Below are 21,423 nucleotides of genomic sequence, written 5' to 3' on the forward strand. Positions count from 1 at the left end.
GCGGTTCTTTGCCGTCTTTTTTGGTCTGTACATTGTATTTTTATTTGTTTTCTTTGTCGACTTCATGTGTAGTCTAATATAATTTCCTTTGTCTGGGTGACTAATTAGAGTGAGTGGTGAGTTTAGGGTTAGTAACTTAAACTACTTAAATCTATTACAAATAGAATGAGCCACCAAAATTTTTACGAAAACGAAATCAAAATTAATGGAACACAGAATAATTGAATTTAAATTACCACAGAAAAACTAAATGCTTGCCTTGAATGTACATTCAATGCCTTGTTGCCGATATCGACGGTAACAATATATACATGCTAATAAATCGAATTCGATGCGCAAAATTGGCATATCCGTGGTATTTTGGAGGCGATATACATGATGAGGAATAAACATACGCATTTCATCGATATAACTAATTATATACGACAATATCCTATTAAGCCCGCCCCGCTCTGTACTGCTATACGATTCTGTGCTAAATATCGTATGTATGCTTTAGTTACGATTCCGAATTTGTTAACAGTTGTTTACGATAATTTTCGGTTTGCGCAATGATCCGGAAGCTGCGATAAGCTGGAACCTTGCCGAAAATTAGGTAAGGAAGGGTAATTGAAGCAACGCTTACAACTTCTTAAGTGTTTCTTCAATGACCCTCCATTACCTAATCTTCCGCTCTCTTCCCTTCACGCCTTGTGCGGTTGTTGTTGAATACTATGAACACCTTTGTTTCATTACTTTTTTCTACCGTCCTTCCGTCAGTTGTGAAAAACTACCGTTATAAAAATTATTCATATGCCAGACCTTATCGAAAGGTCAAGACAAAATACGAGCTTGGTTTAGAAAAGTGACGTCGTTGACAACGAGAAGAGCAGTGGCCTCATATTTCTACCTTGCAGAACTCCAGTGATGTTCGTCAACTGCGAAGAAATACAGGAAGCAAGCTTCACACGCAGTACTCTTCCGCTCAAGTACGAGCTTAGCTAAAGAGTCATCTATTGAAAAGCTCGTGCAAACGAAACGACCAGGCATACAATCGTGCTGAGCTGCAGATAAGTACATATATACTTTTTAATTCACGATTATTTCGTATAGATATGACATAGCAGAAGGCTGGTAATCTCACGATAGTTCCTTAATTATAATCCGCTTAATGTGAACGATTCGCGGTTATAGCGGCTCAACTCATTATTTGTGGTAGGTGCTGCTTTCTAGTGCTAATCCGATTGCTTAAATTCCAGTAAGAATGTTCGGTCACGTAAAACCTACCGTTATGAAAGTTTACGAATTGCTCAATTCGTAAATTCTTCTCGTAAGAAAACACGACCTTTGACAATTGATTGCTTTCTACCAAGCGAAGAAACTCCTTCGCTCGTTCAGGTCTAACTTATTGTACGGCGTAAGATCATGGGCATTTCAGAAGTTATAAGGTTTGAGCTTGAACCAGGGGCATCTTCAAAAAATTTCGTCGTTACACAAAATGAGATTTTCCAAAATTTTTATATTAGTCAAAGTCTTTCTACGATTCCCGAATGTTCAACTGGTGGGGTCCATGATTTATGAAATCATCCGATTTGATGATTGGAAATTCAAATGTAATTTTTCATATATAAGTTGAATTCATTCTGCAGCTTAAAATTGCACTGTAAGGGCCTCAAACTCCGAAAAATACTTGAGCAGCCTGCAAATTTTAAACCAAAGTTTCTATTTCAGTCAAACTCATTCTATGATTCAAAAATATTAAACTGTTATGGCTTCAAGGTTATGGCTCCCGAAGTCTACGGCATCTCTGCTTAAAATACTTTTGGCTACTCTTTCGTCGGGCATTCTAGTCACGTGCGCAGCCCACCGCAGCCTGTCACATTGTACTACTTTAATTATATCAGCATATTTGCATTTGCTTGTGGTTCATGCGACTGCGCTATACTCCATTGTGTATTTTGCAGAATTTTACGCTCAAAACCCCAAGCACTTGTTGATCAGCGTCCTTCAACGTCCATGATTCATGTCTGTAAAGAGCCACCGGAAGGATTAGTGTTCGGTAGAGCGCCAGTTTTATGCGAATTTCCAAGCTACGGGACTTCAGCTGACAACGTAATTCGAAGAAGGCTCAATTCACAGCTGCAATTCGTCGTTTTACTTTGCAACTCGTTGTCACATGTAACGAGCGTACCAAGATAAATGAATTCATCCATTACTTCATATCGTTCCCTATTCAGCTCCTCTTCGGCACCAACAACATTTGGACTTCCATGTTTCCTGCTAGCAACCATATACTTCATTTTGGCGGTGTTAATGATAAGGCCCAATTTCCCAATTTAAAAGGCCTAAAGGGTTCTTCCACTACTTTAACAAAAAGCATGTGATATTTCATGATTATAGTCCCGTTCTTCAGTTCATTCAACGTCACGAAAGCGGCTGAGGTCTCACCCGCTATTCTGTCACACGAATCAGCGTAACTAGTTTCATTGGAAAACTATGTTATTGCATTAACTTCCACAGCTCGTTTTGTTTGACTGAATCATATGCCGCGTGAAAACCCACAAAAAGACGATGAGTTTGCAAGTTATTCTCCCGGAACTTGCCTAGTAACTAACGCAGGGTAAACACCTGATCCGTCGTGAAGCGACCCTCACGAAAACCAGCTTGCTACTCGCCGACGAAGGACTTCGCTTGGGGTCTCAGTCTACAGAACAGGATACGGGAGAGCACCTCATAGGCAGAATTGAGCAACGTAACGCCTGGATGGTTTTTACGAGTCGATGTCTGTTTTTGAAAATATGGGAAACTCAACCACTCCTCTGGTATTTTTGCGGCGAATTGCTTCGTACAGCTGCACGCTCCCCGCTTTTAGAAGTTCAGCCAGGATACCATTCTTCTCAGCAACCTTACCGTTTTCCATCTCACTGATTGTCTTCTTAACCTCCTCCTGTACTGATGGCTCCACAGTTTGGCCGTAGCTCACAATTCATATCCTGTACCTGCTGATCTTGGTGTTTACCCCTACATTCATCAGCATCTGAAAATGCTCTTTCCACCTGGCTGCTATCGTTGTTTTGTCAGTAAGCAGGTTGTCAGTACTATCATTGCAATCATTCTATCATACTATCATTCATCACATACATGGCGAAATTCTTGCCCCTGATCATTTTGTAGAAACTCCGTGTGTCGTTGCTGGCGAATCTCTCCTCTGCACCGGCGACCACGTGCTCTTCGTACTCGCGTTTTTTAGACGGTGGGTTATTCAGTAGCTCTAGTCCCTTGATACCTTTCTCTGTTTTGACGTAGAGCCGCAGGAAGCTACTCATATTGAACTGTTAGAATCCTATAAGTTTTATCTTATTATTCATTAAATCAGCTTATTTGATTATTTGATTTACTGTCCTTGTAACACTGTGATGTCCTTTGAGTAGATGCCGTTTCTTGTGTTAATTTAGTGTCATGAGAATATTGAAGAATGGGAACCCTAATCTCAAAGGTCCGGTAGGTCCTGCCACCGTAATAAGACATGTGTAGTCCCACGCCAAAAGAAATTGGAAACATTTACCAATTCAGGGTTTTCCTCAAAGCCCCAAAGTAACTCAAAGCCTATTGTAACATTCTAAAAATGAATCGGAAAGGTGGGACAGCACGTCTAGAAGTGTTTCGTTCTGAAGCGAAAAAAACAACATTGAAACGCACATTAAAATATAATTTAGGCTGCTACTGTATCTGAAAGTCTTGTTCCGTGTACTGATCCAAAACATTTACAACTTAGTTAGCGCCCAAAAATGATATTTAGAACGTGTAACTTCATGTACCTTGGATCTAAAATTTGTTCGTATAAATAGGTGGCGATCTTGTTTCAATTAATTATTTACATTTAGCTGTCGCTCAAGCCGACTTAGTACGGTCAATTAATTGATGTCAGTGGGGGGCTTATGTCTGGCAGAAAACAAAGTTCACGGTAATAAAGGTTTACCGGTGTACGGTTTTTTTCTTCTCTCGATTCGCTCCAATAAGAAAGCGCTTCCAAGCGACCCCGGCCCGGTTCGGCCCGGCACCTTAACAGAGCCACGCGTGTATCGCCAGCAGCAGCAGCAGCACCAGCCAGCAACCACCCGGCAACGATTGCTATGCCAATCACGATCGGTTGCTAAGCTGCTGCCGGTAGGAAGTCGAAAATGGGCAACGCAGAGAATCGAAAAATTAATGGGAAATTATTGTCGTCAATCAAGGAAGATATAGTAAACGATGCGCATTGTATAGACAAAGGAAATTCTCCCACCGAAGAATGCCATGATCGAGAAAGCTCGAGGTAGAAAATAGCACACATTCACGCGAATCGAATGACAGGAAAGATTGTTAGGTTTTAGTTTATTGAGTTGTGGATGGTAAACCTTTAACGTCAAATTAAGTCACTGAGCAACAATAATAAAATTAAAATTAAAGTTAAAATATCGCTTCAATGTTAGTGCATTAGAAAATAATACACTTAATAATGGTGAATGCAAAGACACTGATAAATACCTACATTACCATTTTCTTTTCTGAAATGGATTAAAGTTTTTGTTCAGGCTGTAAAATCTCTTAATCTCTTTTTGGTGGACAATCTATTGACCGGTCGAAATGCTAAGAGACACGACCAAAGTTGCTGTAAGAGGATTTCTTTATTCGCTCTACTTTGTCAGGATTAAAGCATTTTAATCACTAGCGTGCCCAGACATAAGCAAAAGGTGGGGCATCCGACCTTTCAGAAGAAGGTTTTGTTCTGGAAAATCGATTAATGGCATCGCCATCCTACCATCTATTATTACTTATCACTAAAATACTGGCAGATTCGATTGAAACTCTGTACATTCGGAAGTTGAAACTGGACAAGAAAATAGACTTGGAACTGAACAAGAAAATAGAGTTGAAATTAGGTACTAAATTAGACTGAAAATAGGACTAATTTAGACTTGAAATTTTATTTAAAATTGAACTGGAAGTTCGACCTTTAATGGGATTTGAAATTGAACTTTGTAATTTGGACTGAAATTTTGCCTTGGAATCACTGGCGTGGCCCAGGCACACTGGCGCTCGTGTCTCACCTTCTATAACAAATTTGATAATTTCTCAATATGCAACCGAGAAGTCCGGAGTTGTCAGTTCAATAGTTCGGTACTAAATAATAAACGATAAGACAATTAAATGTGTTAAAATAGATTCTGCTTCAAATAGTTACTTTTAACTTTGATTTTAAGTCCAATTTAAAAAGTCCATTTTCAAATTTAATTTGGAGCTTAAAGTCAAGTCAATTTCCATCTCCAATCACGAGTTAAACTTTAAGTCCAATTCAATTCCAACTTAAAGCCAATTTCTAGTCTAATTCAAGTCCAATTTCATGTTCAATTCCCAGTCTGATTTCATATTAAATTTCAAGCTTAATTTCAAATTTAATCAAATTTAGGTCTGATTAAATATCCTATTCTGAATCCAATTCCGAGTCTAATTTAGTTCTAATTACATCTCCGATTTCAGGTACAATTTCAAGTGCAATTTAATGTCCGATTTTAAGTCTAATTTCATATTCAATTTTAATTCAATTTCAACACCGATTTAAAGTCCAATACCAAGCAAAGCCTTGGGTTTATACCGTTTTTAGACATTACCCTTCTTTATCGACAGACTTCGCAGTCGGCTCTAAGAGTACAGGAAAATTACTGGAACAGTGCAACGATTCTACTGACTCTTTCTAGCAAGCACCGCCTAGCCGAGATTCAACTGGTCGACTGGTTTGTTAGACCAGCATCGTACCTCGAAGCGAACTGGGCGGCCCTAAGTTTTAACGTCTGTCCCAAGCCAAATTTAATACCAATTTTAGCTCCGATTTGAGGTCCAATTTTATATCCGATGTTCGGTCTAATTTCAGGCCAAATTCAATTCTGATTTCAAGTCTGATTTCAAGTTTAATCTAAAATCGAATTTGCGCTCAGCATCTAATCTAATTTAATTCAAATTTATGTTCGACTCAAATTCCAAATGCAAACTTTCAATTCAGGTCCATTGGGCTTCAATTTTGATCCAATTTTGAACAAAACGTCAAGTCCGAATTCAAATCCAAATGCTAATAAAATATTTAATCTAAAGTTTAATTTTAAGTTTGATTTCAAATCTAATTTGAATTCCACGGGTGGGCCTAGACTGGGACACACATGCCGTCTTCTTTATAAAATTTAATGTAAAAAGTCCTAACTCCTGATAGTGAAACTCCGAGCTTTGGAATTGCTAACCTAATCGACCAGAATTTTTGCGATGAATTAATTACGTAAAAAAGATCCTTGGTAATTTTCTGTTCAAAACTTGCTTTTGAAAGGATGGCGCCCCGCCTTTTGGCACGCCAGTGCTTGAAATAAGACATTAAATCGGACTGAGAAGAAAATTTAAAGTTTTTATTTGAAATTGGAATTAGACCTGAATTAGACTTGCAATTGGATTTAAATTAGAAATTAACCCTCTAATGCTCAACCCCGCCAATTGGCGGGTTAGGAGTATTTCTCTTTAAATCCTATAAAACCCTGTTACTTCACTCTTATATATTAACATACATTCATACCTTCTCATTACAGTTTAATCCATCATTGCAGGCTTCGAAAACAGACACTGAGGAAGCCTGCAAGTCGTAGGCGAAATACGTATCTGTCAAGAATAAAATATACATAGTAGAATTAAATTGGATTAGTTTTCTTTTTATTTAATTTCCAGGTTTTTGTTCTGTCTTTTTCTTCGTTTCTGTACCTTTTTATTGATTTTCGCTCTAACTTATTTTTTTCCCCCCTTTCCTTTTTTTCTTCAGTTTTTTATTTCATTGTTCTTTTTTTGTTATTCTTCGTTTCCTGTCCCATTTTTTCTTATTTTCAGTCCTGTCTTTCCTCTTATTTTTCGCTCTTTTGTATTTTTATTTCGCGTTTTCCTTTTGTCGTTTCTAGTTTTTATCTTTTCCAACTCGCCTCCTTCTCGTTTTGCGTCTTCGTCTGTTTCATTTTTCCTCTTTTAGATGATGTTCTCTCTTGACTTCTATTTTTCGCTTTGATCTGCGATTTCCCTTTTCTATCTCCCGTTTTTCGTCTTTTTCTCTTCAGTTTTATCCTTTTTTTAGTACGTTATTCATTTAGTCGTTTACTCCCATCCCATTCTCATTATGTACCATCCTTTTTCGTTTATATCTTGTTTAAACCTTTTTTTTTCTGTGTTCCTCGGTTTCCCGATACATTGCCTCTTTTGGATATTCTTCTTTTTCCTTTTCTCTTGGTTCCTGTGTCGTTGTTCCTCTTATTTTTTCCATTTTCCCACATTTTCTGTCACATTATTTTTGTTTTCTATCTCATTTGCTTTCTATATCTAATTCTCCTTTTTCTTCTTTTTCGTTCTTGTTTTTCTTTTTCCTACTCGTTGTTTCCTCTTTTACTGCTTCGTTTTTCTCCCTTTTCAGTCCTTTTTGTTCCCTTGATTTTCTTTTTGTTTTCTCTTTTCCGTTTTGTTACCCGTCTTTTTTCTTCCATTTTCGGGCTCATTTATCCGCTTTTCAGTCTCGTTTTAGCTCTGCTATTGCACTTTTTCCTATTTGTAGTATTTTTCTCTTTTTCTGTTCAGTATACCATCATTTCCTTCTTCGTTTTCTTAATTATTTTACCTTAGTTTTTCTCAATATTTTTCTTTTCTCTTCTATTCTTCCTTTTCTCGTCTCCAGTCTTCTCTTTTTTGCCTCCTTTTTCCCTTGTTTTGCCTGTCCCGTTCGTCCCGTTTTTTTACTCATTATGTCACGATCTTTTTCTTTCTTTCATGCCAGTTTATCTTCGTTTTCTCTCTCATGTTTCTTATTCTTTTCTTCTATATCCCGTTTGTCCAGTTTTTGTCGCGTTTTCCCCGTACTCTTTTCGAAGTTTTTCTAAAGCAGCAGCATGAGACGGACTTCCTTTACATCCGTCGTTACTCCATCTGTGAATATGCTAAGAAAATTTACTTACCTTTATCTATTTTCCGTTTATTTTCTCTCTTTTCCAGTTCCGCTTCTCTAGTTTTATTTACCTTTTTCTGTTTTTTTCTTCCCTATTTTCCCCTCCTCTCTTTTTTGGTCCCGTTTTTCCACGTTTTGTTCCATTTTTCCTTTTCTGTACGTTTCTCGTTTCTTCGTTTCTGTACTCTCGTTTCTCGTTTTCGTTTGTTCCGTTTTTGCTCTTTTAGATGTTTTTTTTCTCCTTTTCTGTCACGATCATCTATTTTTGGCTTCCTTTTTTCCTTTTGCACTCCTTTTCTGTCTCCCGTATCTCTTCTTTTTCTCTCTCCAGTTTTACTTTTACAGATTACAGACCTTTTGCCTGTTTTTCTTTTCTTTTTCTGTCCCATTCCCAGTTCCCATTTTACCCCATCTTATTGCTTTTATATCTCGTTTGACCTCTGCTTTCTGTTTTCCTCGTCTCTCGTCTTTCCTCGTCTTTCTTGTCGCGTTTTCCCTCTTATTCTTTCCCGTTTTGCCACGTTTTTTAACTTTTTCTGTCCCGTCTTCTCTCTGTTTGTCTTGTTTTCTCTCCTTTTCATTCTCGTTTTTTCTTCTTTCAACTCGCGGTTCACTTTTTCTCTATTTCCCTGTTTCGTTTTTCACCCTTTTTCAGTTCTGATTTTCCCCTTGGTTTTGTTTTTTCAGTTCCGTTTTTAAGGCCCATTTTACCGCTTTTTCAATCTCGTTTTTTGTTCCTGTTCATTCGTTCTTCCTCTTATGATGACCTGCTTTTCCTCCTTTTCTGTTATGTTCTGTTTTTCGTTTGTCTTCGGTTTTCAGGCAAATTTTCTGAATGCGTTTCTCTTTCAACTCAACTCCCGCATTTTCCACTTTTCTTTCCATCTGTTCTATTCTGCTTTTTCTTTATTGTTATTTTCTCATCTCTCTCATCTCATACTCTTATTTTCTTTCGGGTTTTTCGTTACTTGCTCTCATTTTTCTTTTCATTTCCGTTATTTCTCCTCTTTTTTATGCTGCGTCTTCCCATTGTGCGCCGTGTTGTTCTACTTTTCCAATTTTTTCTCTTTTAACGCCCCGTTTCCCCTCCCACAATTTCTTTTGTTTTTTGCATGCCAGTTATATTTCGTTTTCTCTATCTTGTTTCTTTTCTTTTTTTTATCCCATTTGTTCAGTTTTTGTCACGTTTTTCCCCGTGTTTTTTTTTCTCCAGGAGAAGCAAGAGACGGACTTTCTCTAGATCCAGCCTTTTCGTAAGAAACTGTTCGTTCGTACAACGTACTATTCGGTTCATGAAATATGAACTTGACAAACAAGAAAAATGTTACCAAAAATTTCCGTGTGACAGAATATAATTTTCTGACTTTTCTTTGAAGTTTTCCACCATCACTTAACTTAAAATTGGACTTAAAATTAAAAATTTATTTATTAGTATTAAACTTAATATTATAAATTGGACTTGCAACTGGATTTGAAATCGACCTTCGAAGTTCGAAGTTGAACGTGAAACATTTAAACTTGGACATGAAATCGGACTTGAAATTGTACTTGAAGTTAGGCTCAAAATGCAAGTTGCAATAAGGCTTGGCAATTGACATGAAATTGGACTTACAATCGGTCGATGTTACCAGACCGGACCAAGTCGCAATATTTAAAGAAATGAGTTACTGACAGCAAACGATCAAGAATTTTATAAGCTATATTTTACTCTAATCAGACTACCTAAATGTTGCAAACAGCCAGAGTTATGGGATGATTTCGGACGATTGATAGCCATAAACCATACAGAGCAGCAAACTTTGAACGTGTTTTTCTCGGAATCAGAATTTTGTCACTTGGTTCGGTCTGACTTAACACCGACCAATTAAAGCTAAAGGAGAAATTAAAATAGGATTCAAATTGTCACTTGAAACACTATTTGGAATTGAACTAAAAACTAAACTAGAAATTGGACTTGTAGTCAGTATTGAAATCGGGCATGTAATTAGAATTGAATTTGGACATTAAATTAAGCTTAAATTAGACTTGAAACTATACTTGAATTTTAATTTATATTTAACTATAAATGAAATTTAACTATATATCCTATTTCAAGGAACTATTTTTCCCAATTAATTTTTACTTATCGCAAAAATAGTGACGGATTAAATAAAAAACTGTGGACTTCCGGATTACAGAAAGTATTTTGTTTTATATTAAATTCCAAAAAGATGGTGGGACACGTGCCCCAGTGTGCCTCAGCCTGGGCACGCCAGTGATTTTAATGAACAAACGATTAGGTGGGATTGATGGAGTTAGCTTTCACTTGACTGTTTGGAGCGCTTCGACAAAACCGTCTTTGGATGACACTCGAAAACCTTTCCAAAAAAGCTACATTGCTGAAGTAAGGATAAATATCGCAATCCAATTAAGTAAAACATTATTCCACCGAAGGCGTTCGATAAGAGAATTTAGCTGAAATTTGAGATTAAGAGTGTCACAAGTTGATAATTATTCTGACAGCGCCATGAAAATACAAGTTAACAAATGATCTAAATAAGTTTTCCTCATGTTCGTAAAATTAATAACCGGATTGATGATTATTTTCAATATCCGCTTCCTTTCAGGTGGAATGGTCGGTAGCGACAACTAACCACGAGCTGGTTTACGCGTCGCCAAACGGAAGTCTGGTTTTCTACCCCTTTTCTGCGGATAAGTTTCGCCATGAAATACACTCAACGGTGTATAGGTAAGTATTTTCATCTTCATTCTCGCTTCAAAACGTTTCTGCATAATCCTATCTAATTCTGGCGTCATCAAAGAAACGGGCTTTGTTGTTTTTTCGCAAAAGAGTCTTAATCACAATGGTGGAAAAAGTGGGAAAGAAAGAATCCTTTCCTATCCTTTCCTTTCGCGTCCCCCCAGCCGCATTCCCGCAGTCCTTTCGTTGTCTCTAATCTTTGCACAGGGAAAAAAAGTCCGTTCATTCGCCCCATGCTCAGCTTGTAATCATTAGCATCAGGTGGATTTTCAAGGCAGCTCCGTCTGGAATTCTCGCGTGCACAAAAAAAATAAACTCAAGCCTAAAGGCTACCGGCGAGCCACTTACTTGTGTTTAAAAAAGTATCCAGTCGGAATCACAATTCCCTGCGGCATTTCCGGCACGGTCTCTAGAGACGCCGACGCTGCTAGAATGACGTTGGCGTCTGCTGCCAAAGCGTAGTTTCATTATACTTATTTTTATTTACGCCTGCTTTGCAGCCTGAAATGCAGCTCCTTTCATAATCCAGATTTTAATTAAAATTTTAGAGATAAATAATTTCATTATTCAAACGCAAAATCAAAGACAACGAAAGACGGGATGTTGTGCAACTGACAGTCGACGACAGCAAGGTGCATGCTTGCTTGCAAAGGTGTGCCAAACAATGGCAATCCTTAATGGCAATTAAATTATTTGCTGTAAGCTGATTAAAACAAAGATGAGAATTACTCAAGTTCGAAAAAAGCTTTTCAGCTTGCCGTTATATAAAGAACCATCCTTTTTGAATGTCGGCTGTCTGAGTTGAATGTTTCATAGCATAATATTAGCTATCAAGGAAGAGAATAAAACTCTTTTATGAAGTTCTATTCTACAACCAAAACCATTGCATTTCCTTTTTAATCAGAAAACTTGCTCGCCCAACTTGCAATTTTAAACTAATACAATTGAATTAAACACCCACTTCTTCGGCTGCTCTACAATTTTTTTTAAAGTTTCTCAAACATTTCTTTCTTTCTGTACTCTCTATTTTTTTGCAGATGTAAATTAAAAAACTTAGTCGGCACTATCCTGAGCCGTGAAGTGCACGTGAAAGGAGGTAAGTCCCGAAAGCCCTGCACAATTATTAAACAGTGAGAACGTGTAGCGTAGCAAAAAGGAAAATTTCAATTTGTTTCCCGCTCTGTCCTGGCTTGGGAAAGCGCGCACACACAGACTGTGACTGCGACCGAAGTTTAATACGAATTTATGCGAACGCTCTAATCTTGAAACACCGGGTATCCACTCTCCGAACTGAACCGTGCTATCATCCGGAAAATTGGAGAAACTTGTCATTTAGGATAATTATAAATATACTCCGCTACCGGTTCGTCGGTCGGTCGGTGATGGCACCACTGTGCGTCGTCTACACTCCTTTCAGTCACTGACTGGAGAAAGCACTTTTTCCTATAATTATGATTAATTTGGAACCTCTTAACACCGAACGGTGCAACATCGGCCGCCACACATGCATGGGACACCCATTTCTATTAAAAGAGGTTTTTCCATTCATACGACAGTTTTAATTATTAAACAATGCCAAAGTACGGTCTCGGGTGGCGGAAACTTTTCCGCCGATTTTAAGCACCGTCCATAGCGGCGGCGCTGGCTGCTTGCTGGCGCTCTGTACGATAATCCAATTAGGATGCAACATATTCTCGGAGAAGTCCTCCGTTCCTCCGGAGGCGAAAAAAATGAAGAAGAAAAGGCAAACTGACTCTCCTACTACCTACCTACCAACCACCTACACGAGCGGCATCATAATGCTACGCTATATAACTGTCATTTTGCAACAGAAAAAAAGTGTCCCTAGATGAAAGCTAGGCAACAAACAAATTGGAAGTGCTTCAATTCAATGTCTTTTCACAGAGCGAGAATTGCCGTCTCGGCGAAATTGTTTCGCGATGATGAGACACTTTGTTGCGAGTTGGGTATTAGAAAATTAGAGGGTATCAGATCAGACAATCGAGTGGTAAACATATGAAAAAAAATACTAACCAAAAACTAGTATTCGGATGATTTAGAAATAATGCGCCTCAAAGTTTTAAGAGTGTTAAATTGATAAATTGCTGCCTATCATTTACTTTTTGATGATATTTTCGACTACGCATGGACCACGCGAAAGGTCAAAGTTTGCACTGCATTCTTGAGTAGTTCTCAATCACGGCTGCTTTATCCGTATTAAGAGATTTTGGGTAATCACATAAAAAATAGTCCAGAGGTGTAAAATCACACGATCTAGGTGTCCAATTTACAGGCCCACAACGAGACATCAATTGTTCGTCAAATTCGCCTCGCAATTGGCCCATTGATTCACGTGCTACGTGGCAGCTAGCGCCGTCTTGTTGGAATAACATTACGGCCATATCGGAACTTATTTTCAAGAAAACATGAAAGGTGTTCCTTCTGCTAAACTTCCCCAATTATTTGTACCAATTCTCTGCTTTCTTGGTTCTAAATCTTTCTTGCGGCGCTTTCACTTTTGTTCGGAGCTGTTGTCTATGATATGTGGACGGGGTAGATCGATGTCGGTAGTTAGCGGACAGGTTGGATGGCCTTCCGCTTGGCATATTGAATATTACATAGTAAACTATGATGACGGCAAATTCGAGCACGCACGTCTAGCGTCTCAAGTTGGTGGGATCGATGGGGAATGCTGGAGGGTGAAGGATGTGAAGATTAGCTTTGGTCAAGCCCAGGTTAAACGTAGGATAAACGCAGTTTAATTCAGGAAACTCAGAAATCCTGGTTACGAGAGAGGATTGTTTAGCATGGAGTTTGGAGCGGTTACGGTCGGGATTATGAAAGAGAAATTCTTTGAAAGCCCTACCTGTCGTTTACTACTTTTCACGTGTCCTTCTTTTCTTCCTTCAAAACCTTTTCTATTTATTACAGTCTTTCACTATCATTTTCTTTGCGATACGCAGCTTAATATACAGTCAGACTATTATTTTAATTTTATCCTTACTGTCTCAATTGGCACTACCATACTTCGATCTTCTTTACTGTACAGGGTCTAGTGTAGTAACAAATATAAGTAAGGTAAATGGTCACAAAAATTAGACGCTTGCGAAAACAAGCAAAGCCTTGGGTTACTTACTTACTAGGTGACTTGCGGTCTTAAGACAAAGCCTGTTGAACAAAGTTTCTCCATGGAACTCGGTTGAGGGCTATCGCTCTCCAATTCCTCGGACACCGAGTACTCTCCGCCAGACCTCGCTCCACCTGGGCTAACCATCTTGCTCGCTGCGCTCCTGGTCGTCTTGTTCCTACCGGATTTGAGGCGAACACCATCTTTGCAGGGTAGTTGTCTGGCATTCTTGCAACATGCCCGGCCTATCGAATCCGTCCAGCTTTAGCCACCTTCTGGATACAGGGTTCGCCAAAGAGCTGTGCGAGTTCATGGTTCATCATCCGCCTCCACACTCCGTTCTCCTGTACGCCGCCGAAGATCGTGCACTTTGTACGGGGACTTAGTCTGTTCGACCGCAATTGCTTGTGGAGCCCATGGTAAGCACGACTTCCGCTGATAATACGCCTCCGAATCTCACGGCTGGTATCATTGTCCGCCGTTACCAGTGAGCCAAGGTAGACAAATGCGTCGACTACCTCAAACTCATCGCCGTCGATCAATATACGACTGCCCAAGCGGTGTCGTTCGGCCTCGGTTCCGCTGGCCAGCATGTACTTTGTTTTAGACGGATTTACCTTTAACCCAATCTTTTCTGCTTCGCGCTTTAGTCTGGTGTACTGTTCAGTCACCGCCACAGATGTTCTGCCGATAATATCCATGTCATCGGCAGAGTAGACGAATTGACTAGATTTGTTGAACATGATGCCCCGCGAGTTGATATCCGCTCGGTTCATAACACCTTGTAGCGCTATGTTGAACAGCAGGCATGAAAGACCATCACCTTGACGAAGCCCTCTGTGTGATTCGAATGAACTTGACAATCCACCCAAAATCCGAACACAGCACTGTATACCATCCATCGTAGATTTAATCAGTTTGATGAGCTTCCTGGGAAAGCTGTTCTCGTCCATGATTTTCCATAGCTCTTTCCGGTCGATGGTATCATATGCGGCTTTGAAGTCAACGAATAAATGATGCGTGGAAACTCTGTATTCACGGCCCTTTTAAAGGATTTGCTGCAGTGTAAATATTTGATCCGCTGTAGACCGACCTTCAACGAAGTCGGCTTGATAAGTTCCCACAAATCTGTTCGCAATTGGTGATAGTCGGCGAAAAATGATTTGGGACAGCACTTTATAGGCGGCATTGAGAACGGTGATCGCTCGATAGTTCCCACAGTCCAACTTGTCGCCCTTTTTATAGATCGGGCAGATAACCCCATCTTTTCACTCCTCCGGTAGCTGTTCCGTACTCCAAATTCTAATAATTAGTCGGTGTAAACAAACGGCCAGCTTTTCTGGTCCCATTTCAATGAGCTCCGATGCCATTTTTCCCAGCTGACTTGTTGTTCTTTAGCTGCATGATGGCCTCCTTAACTTTGCCTATCGTTGGGGCTGGCACCTCTTCCCCGTTTGTTGCACCGTCGAAATCGCTTTCCCCGCCGCAATGGTTCTCCGCCTGGGCGCCATTCAGGTGTTCGTCGAAGTGCTGCTTCCACCTATCGGTCACCTCACGATCGTCCGTCAGAATACTGCCAGTCTTATCCCGATACATTTCGGCTCACGGCTCAAAGCCTTTGCGGGATCGGTTCAGTTTCTGGTAGAACTTTCGCGTTTCCTGAGAACGATGCAGCCGCTCCAACTCTACATATTCCATATACATTTTTCCCCCGAAAGATTTGGTTTCGCTGCATCTTCTTCTGTTTGAGTTTTTCCACGTTCTGACGTGTGGCACTGCGCATCTTGGCCGCCCGCGCATCGTTCTCCTCATCTATCACCCTCCTACATTAATCGTCAAACCAGTCGTTCCGCTGATTCCGGGCCACATGCCCGATGGAGCTCTCCGCTACCCTGCTGATGGCTGTTTTAATAGTGTTCCAACAGTCCTCGAGAGGGACTTCGTCCAGCTCGTCCTCTTCCGGCAGTGCAGCTTCGAGTGAATGCGCGTAGTTTGCGGCGACGTCTGGCTGCTTCAGCCGCGCGAGATCTAACCGAGGCTGGCGTCGGTACCGAATGTTGTTCACAACGGAGAGTCTTGAGCGCATCTTAACCATCACTAGGTAGTGGTCCGAGTCAACGTTAGCGCTTCGATAGGATCTGACGTCGATAATGTCTGAGAAGTGCCGACTGTCGATCAAAACGTGGTCGATCTGTGATTCTGTCTGATTTGGTGACCTCCAGGTGTACTTGTGATGGATTCTGTGCTGGAAAAAGGTACTACGTACGGCCATATTCTTGGAGGCGGCAAAGTCGATAAGTCTTAGGCCCATTTCATTGGTCCGCTGGTGTGCGCTGAATCACCTTTTTGTATTCCTCCTCCTGGCCGACCTGAGCATTGAAATCCCCGATGACGATCTTGATATCATGTTTTGGGCAGCGGTCGTATTCACTCTCCAACTGCGCGTAGAATTCATCCTTGTCGTCATCGGTACTTCTGAGGTGAGGGCTGTGCACGTTGATGATGCTTATGTTGAAGAATCGGCTCTTGATTCTCAACCTGCACATTCGAGGATTGATTGGCCACCACCCAATCATCCGTTTCCGCATCTCGCCCATCACTATGAAAGTTGTACCCAGCTCGTGTGTGTTGCCGCAACTCTGGTAGATGGTATGTCCATCTCTGAACGTACGTACCGTTGAGCTCTTCCAGCACACCAACTGCAGCGCTACGACGTCGAACTTGCGGCTCTTCAATACGTCGGAGAGCACTCGAGTGTTCCCTTGGAAGTTGAGAGATCGGCAGTTCCATGTCTCGAGTTTCCAATCCATAGTCCTTGTTCGTCGCGTGGGTCTATTCCGCGTTCCAGTAAGAATTTCCTTGTTCTTAATTCCGTGCTTTAGTATTTTTCGTGGCAACAGTTTTCAAAGCCTTCTACACCAACCCCATGTGTCGTCGGAGTGCCAACGAAGCTCAAAAGAGCCCTCCTTTCCTGTCGGCATACGACCTTTGTTTCCACCGGGGTTGGTTACCCGATCTCCACCAAAGTTGCTCGTATTCCGGCAGGTACCACGAGAAGGTAGGAATAGGAGTTGCTGAATAAGAGGCTATGAACCACTGTAGGGTCTATTTTATGCCAACACGTGCACAAGGCACCGCACGGTACGCATTATTCAGCCGTTTATCAGCCGGGATATGGTTGGATGAAGGTATTGAAGAGGTCGACTAATTTGTTTACCTTGGTACGTTAGTGACATGTGACAACGATGTGAGCCGTGTAAAAAGGCGGAGAACCGCTGCCAACAGGTCCTTAACGGATTACGTTACCAGCTGACGTCTTAGAGCTTGCAACGCAGTACGAAACTCGCGCTCTATAAGATGCTGGTGGCAATGGTAGGATACCCAAATCTAATAACTGGTAATACGACAAAGGCTAACCAATGGAAAACTTGTAAGCGATTATTAGGACATACAGAAAGGTCATTCAAATTAAATAACAATATGTACTGACTAGGAGCCCAGTTTTTCCTTATAATTATTTGTGGTAAATTGCAACATCATTAGTATGATGATAATTGTGGTTTTCTAAATTATCTCATATCAGCTTATGATACTGTTCGGTTTTAGTAATCGGAGCATTTTTGAGAAATTCTTTTTAATTCTACTATCTAATGCGACATGCATAAACGAGCATATCTCAGTTACGGCTTGCAAGCTTCATTAGTGCAACATGTTAAGGACTGCATTGGACTGGAAACGATTGTATTGTATTTCCGATGCTGTTGCAATGGTGTAGTGGTTCTTACATTTCGTACAAATGAGAAAACGTTTTGCCTTAAGAAGTCACAAAAACTGCAGGAAAAAAATCCAAGCATGCAAAAATGCCGGGCTTTTATTTACGATCTTACAAAGTTATACATTTTGTTATCATTTTAACGGGCGCTTTTACCATTGTAAACATTTCTTAGCTGCATGCAGGTCGCGAGACAGGCCCAGGCACAGACCCAGGCACACACAGGAAAGCCGCTTGAGCTCGTGCAACCGTAAATTTCGACCGTATACTTTCAACGCTTTTGCGTGCGGCGCTGCGATGGCTGGCTGGCTGTTCGTAAACATTTCGCTCTGATTTTTCTCACTGCCAGAGGGCGTAAAAATCGCACAGAGTGCTCTGGTGCCGGCAATTTACGACCGGTGTGCTCTAAAATGTATGTGTAATCCGTAATAGATACATAAAGAAGCATAATTCATGACGAAACATAATCATAAAAAATCATAATGCGGACAGAAGAGCCGCTTATATTTCGCTCGTCCGCCCCCGTGTGGTCTGTGGGTGGGTCGGTGGATGGTACGTGGGTCGATAGTGGAAAAAGGCAACCACACCACACTTACACCTGCTGGCTGACGAACGGTGGGTAACTCCTTCGACAACTCAATGATTCGGGGGCTTTGTTTACCCACTGTCTAAGTGCATTACTCAACATTTTGCTTTCCACTCGTGCTTCGCAGGATGACCGAGCCGAGGAGGCTCTATCGTATGTAACTTGAACTTCTTGAAATGACGAACTATCATGTGATTCAGAAGAACAAACCTTAGCGAAGATTTTTCTGGTCGTCATCGATCCCTAGGGGTTGAAAAACGGTGCATAATTTATCAGCCCTGAGTACCCAACCCATTTAAGGGATGTAGTTTGTCACGCCCATAATTTCTTCGATAAAATTTAAAATTTCTTTGGGCTGACATTTATAAGTTAGTCAGAAAACAAATTGCCACAGAAGTTAAGACGTTAAAGTACAAAAGATAACTTTGTGAGTCAAGACCACAAATGCACTTTCCGGTTTGACAGTGTTTGTACAGATGTTTGCGGCGAATAAAACCACGCTCTGCCATCGCGTTCATGGAACGTTCGCAAATGTACATTTGATGACATCGGAGAGACATGATTACTTACCGAGCAAGAGAAATGTAGCCAGCAAAAGTGCATCAGCACATTTCTCCAAGTGGTTTTCACGAACCTCTAACTATTTACCAACGAGCTTGACAGAAAATGGATCGTCAGAGCTGGCAGAAAATTTAAGCACCGGAAACCGATCGTAAATTGTGAATTGGGAACAAATTATTTATAATTTAAGCTTCTTAAGTGCAAATGCAAAAAAAGTTGAGATGAAAGTGAATCAAATTAATATAACGTTGGAATGAAACCGAACGAAATTAGCATGAATTTAGACGTATTTGAAGGAAAATTAAACAAAATTTAAGCTAGCGTCGAACCTTGAACTGCATTTAACTGTTTAGGAAGCTGAAAAAAGATCAATAAAGTTCTTCGTGTTTTATTTTCTTATGAGGAGGTGATTGCTTTTTTTGTGAAGCGAAGAATAAAAATTGAATGAACTGGAACGTTTTTCTAACGTTTATAAATCAATTTTCATAGCTTTTGCAATAACCAGATTAGCATTAGCTTTTTATTAGTCTTTAAACAGCATATTACCAAAGCAGTACTGATGTAGTACCGACTTTGATGTACGACTCCGTTTCCCAGAAAGATATGAGTATAAAATCAAAATCTATTAGTTAATAGGTTTAGACGTTTATTAATATTTTTTGACGTTTATGTTTTTCTCACATCACAAGATTTCTGCGTTAATTGACGCGAACTTTTTCTATGAATTGATGCGCATGGAAAAAAGTTTGATGGTAAGTTAGAAGATGTAAATTGTCAATACGTTTATTAATAAACGATTGACTAGCTACTGTGCATCAATCTTCATACACAAAATAATATAAAAGAAAAGAGGAACCATTTTCACCAGTTTTTTCAACACTACGTTTAGATAGCTCGCGACTCAGAAAAAAGGAAGCAGACAGCACAGAACAAACTAGAATGGGGCAAAACTGAATTACACAAGATCAAAATGGCGAGTCTGCTCTTTAAGGCCTTTGTCAGAGCGAACGAGAAGTAAGGAACGTGCTGCTCGAGCCAAAGATGCAGAACAATGCGAACAAACGGGCGTGTAACGAAGAGTTTTTTTTTAAGTTTTCATAGAACCAGATCAAGCAACAGCGTTTGTTATGTCACTCGTGTTTTAATTGGAAGATTTGAAAATTCTGTTCAGTTCTAGCTGTCCAAATGCTACGGAATGAGCTCCATACAATAACCCCAAGTTCCAAGACAGATTGAACCAGGCTGAAGTACCAGACGTGCAACGTGCAGTATGGACCTCTAAACTCAGCGGAGGCGCGGAGAATGAACCCAAGATTTCTTCGAGATTTAGCAAAAATGTGATTGTAATTCTTCCGAAAGATTATTTCAGAGTCGAGCATAACCCCAAGGTCACGTACTACGCTTTCTCTATCTATGTGTTCGTTTCCTGTTTTACGTCCATTGAATTGGGTACTTTTTCCTTATAAAAGTGACTGAGCATTTCGCTACGCTAATCACCAAAAAATTGCATTTGCACCAGTCGTAAAATTTGTCGATGACTCCCTATAACAACCGACAGTCAGTGGAAGTTTTTATTACCCAAAAAAAAATTAAGGTCATCGGCATACAGAAGTTTGCAACTTTCCGGTAAACATTGGCACACGTCGTTGAAAAACATGACAAACGGTAATGGTCCTAAATTACTGCGGTTGAGGAATTCTTCTGATTCTTTTGAGCCCAGTTTTACGCACAGTCGACGATCAGTCAGATACGACTTGAACCAGTTGTAAAGGTTTGTTGACACACCCAGACGATCAAGTTTGGCTAGCAGGATATGGTGATTAAGTTTAAGTTTTAAGTTTTGCATCAACCTAAAGCCCATGATCCATGTATGCGCAAACATGCGCAGAATTAGGAACATGGGCAAGAAAGTGCGCAGAATTAGGCACCGTGGATAAGCTTACAAAACGAAAAATATACTCAATTGTTGGTCGACTTATAATTCCCATATTTTTTACTAGATATTATAGACCGTAGCACTACACGTTGCTGCTATCTACGTTGTTAATTTAAATCTAGAATACTTAGAATAGCGTAAGAATCATAAAAATGTCTTAACTATCTATTCCTATCGAGTGCAGAGCTATAGAGTATTTTCTTTGGAAATTCTTTAAAAATTAGTTTTTCATACTTAGCTTATGTTGGTTGCATTTTACAGGAATATATGGTTCTAGGTGATTACTGAAGGACTCAAAATACACGTTTTTGCAGAAGATTGCAAATCTCTAGGATCGTTCCTTACAAAGTTATCGCTTTTGGCTCGTGAAGTTAAGGAAAAATAAAGCTTGAATAAGTGATAACTTTGTAAGGAAAGGTCCTAGAGATTTGCAACCTTCTACAAAAACATATTTTGAGTCTTTAAATAATCGCCTGGAACCGTATACAGGTATACCTCGATATAAGACAGCCTCGTTATAAAACAACCTCGATATAAGACAATTCGATATAAGACAATTTTTGTCTTATATCGAAACAAATCCCTTTAACACAGCTGGTAACGATGCCAGAGCTAATTTTTCATTCCAAAATCAGCGTCATGAGGATGTTCATTATTTCAAAATAACTCTAAAAATTGTAAAAATGTAATAGTTCAAACAATAATAAATAGTTCAAAAAATGTAAA

At 39.9% G+C, this 21,423-nt stretch overlaps 1 protein-coding gene across 1 annotated transcript in view; it reads left to right on the forward strand.

Moving 5' to 3' along the window:
• LOC128738665 (cell adhesion molecule Dscam2) overlaps positions 1-21,423 on the forward strand; it is a 215,607-nt gene that overhangs the window by 61,285 nt on the left and 132,899 nt on the right. Inside the window, exons 3-4 of the mRNA XM_053833977.1 lie at positions 10,582-10,703; positions 11,753-11,811. Of these exons, the coding sequence (XP_053689952.1) occupies positions 10,582-10,703; positions 11,753-11,811 (181 nt within the window). The remainder of the gene's footprint in view (positions 1-10,581; positions 10,704-11,752; positions 11,812-21,423) is intronic.

Source organism: Sabethes cyaneus, chromosome 2, assembly GCF_943734655.1.
Source record: "Sabethes cyaneus chromosome 2, idSabCyanKW18_F2, whole genome shotgun sequence".
Lineage (NCBI taxonomy): Eukaryota > Metazoa > Arthropoda > Insecta > Diptera > Culicidae > Sabethes > Sabethes cyaneus.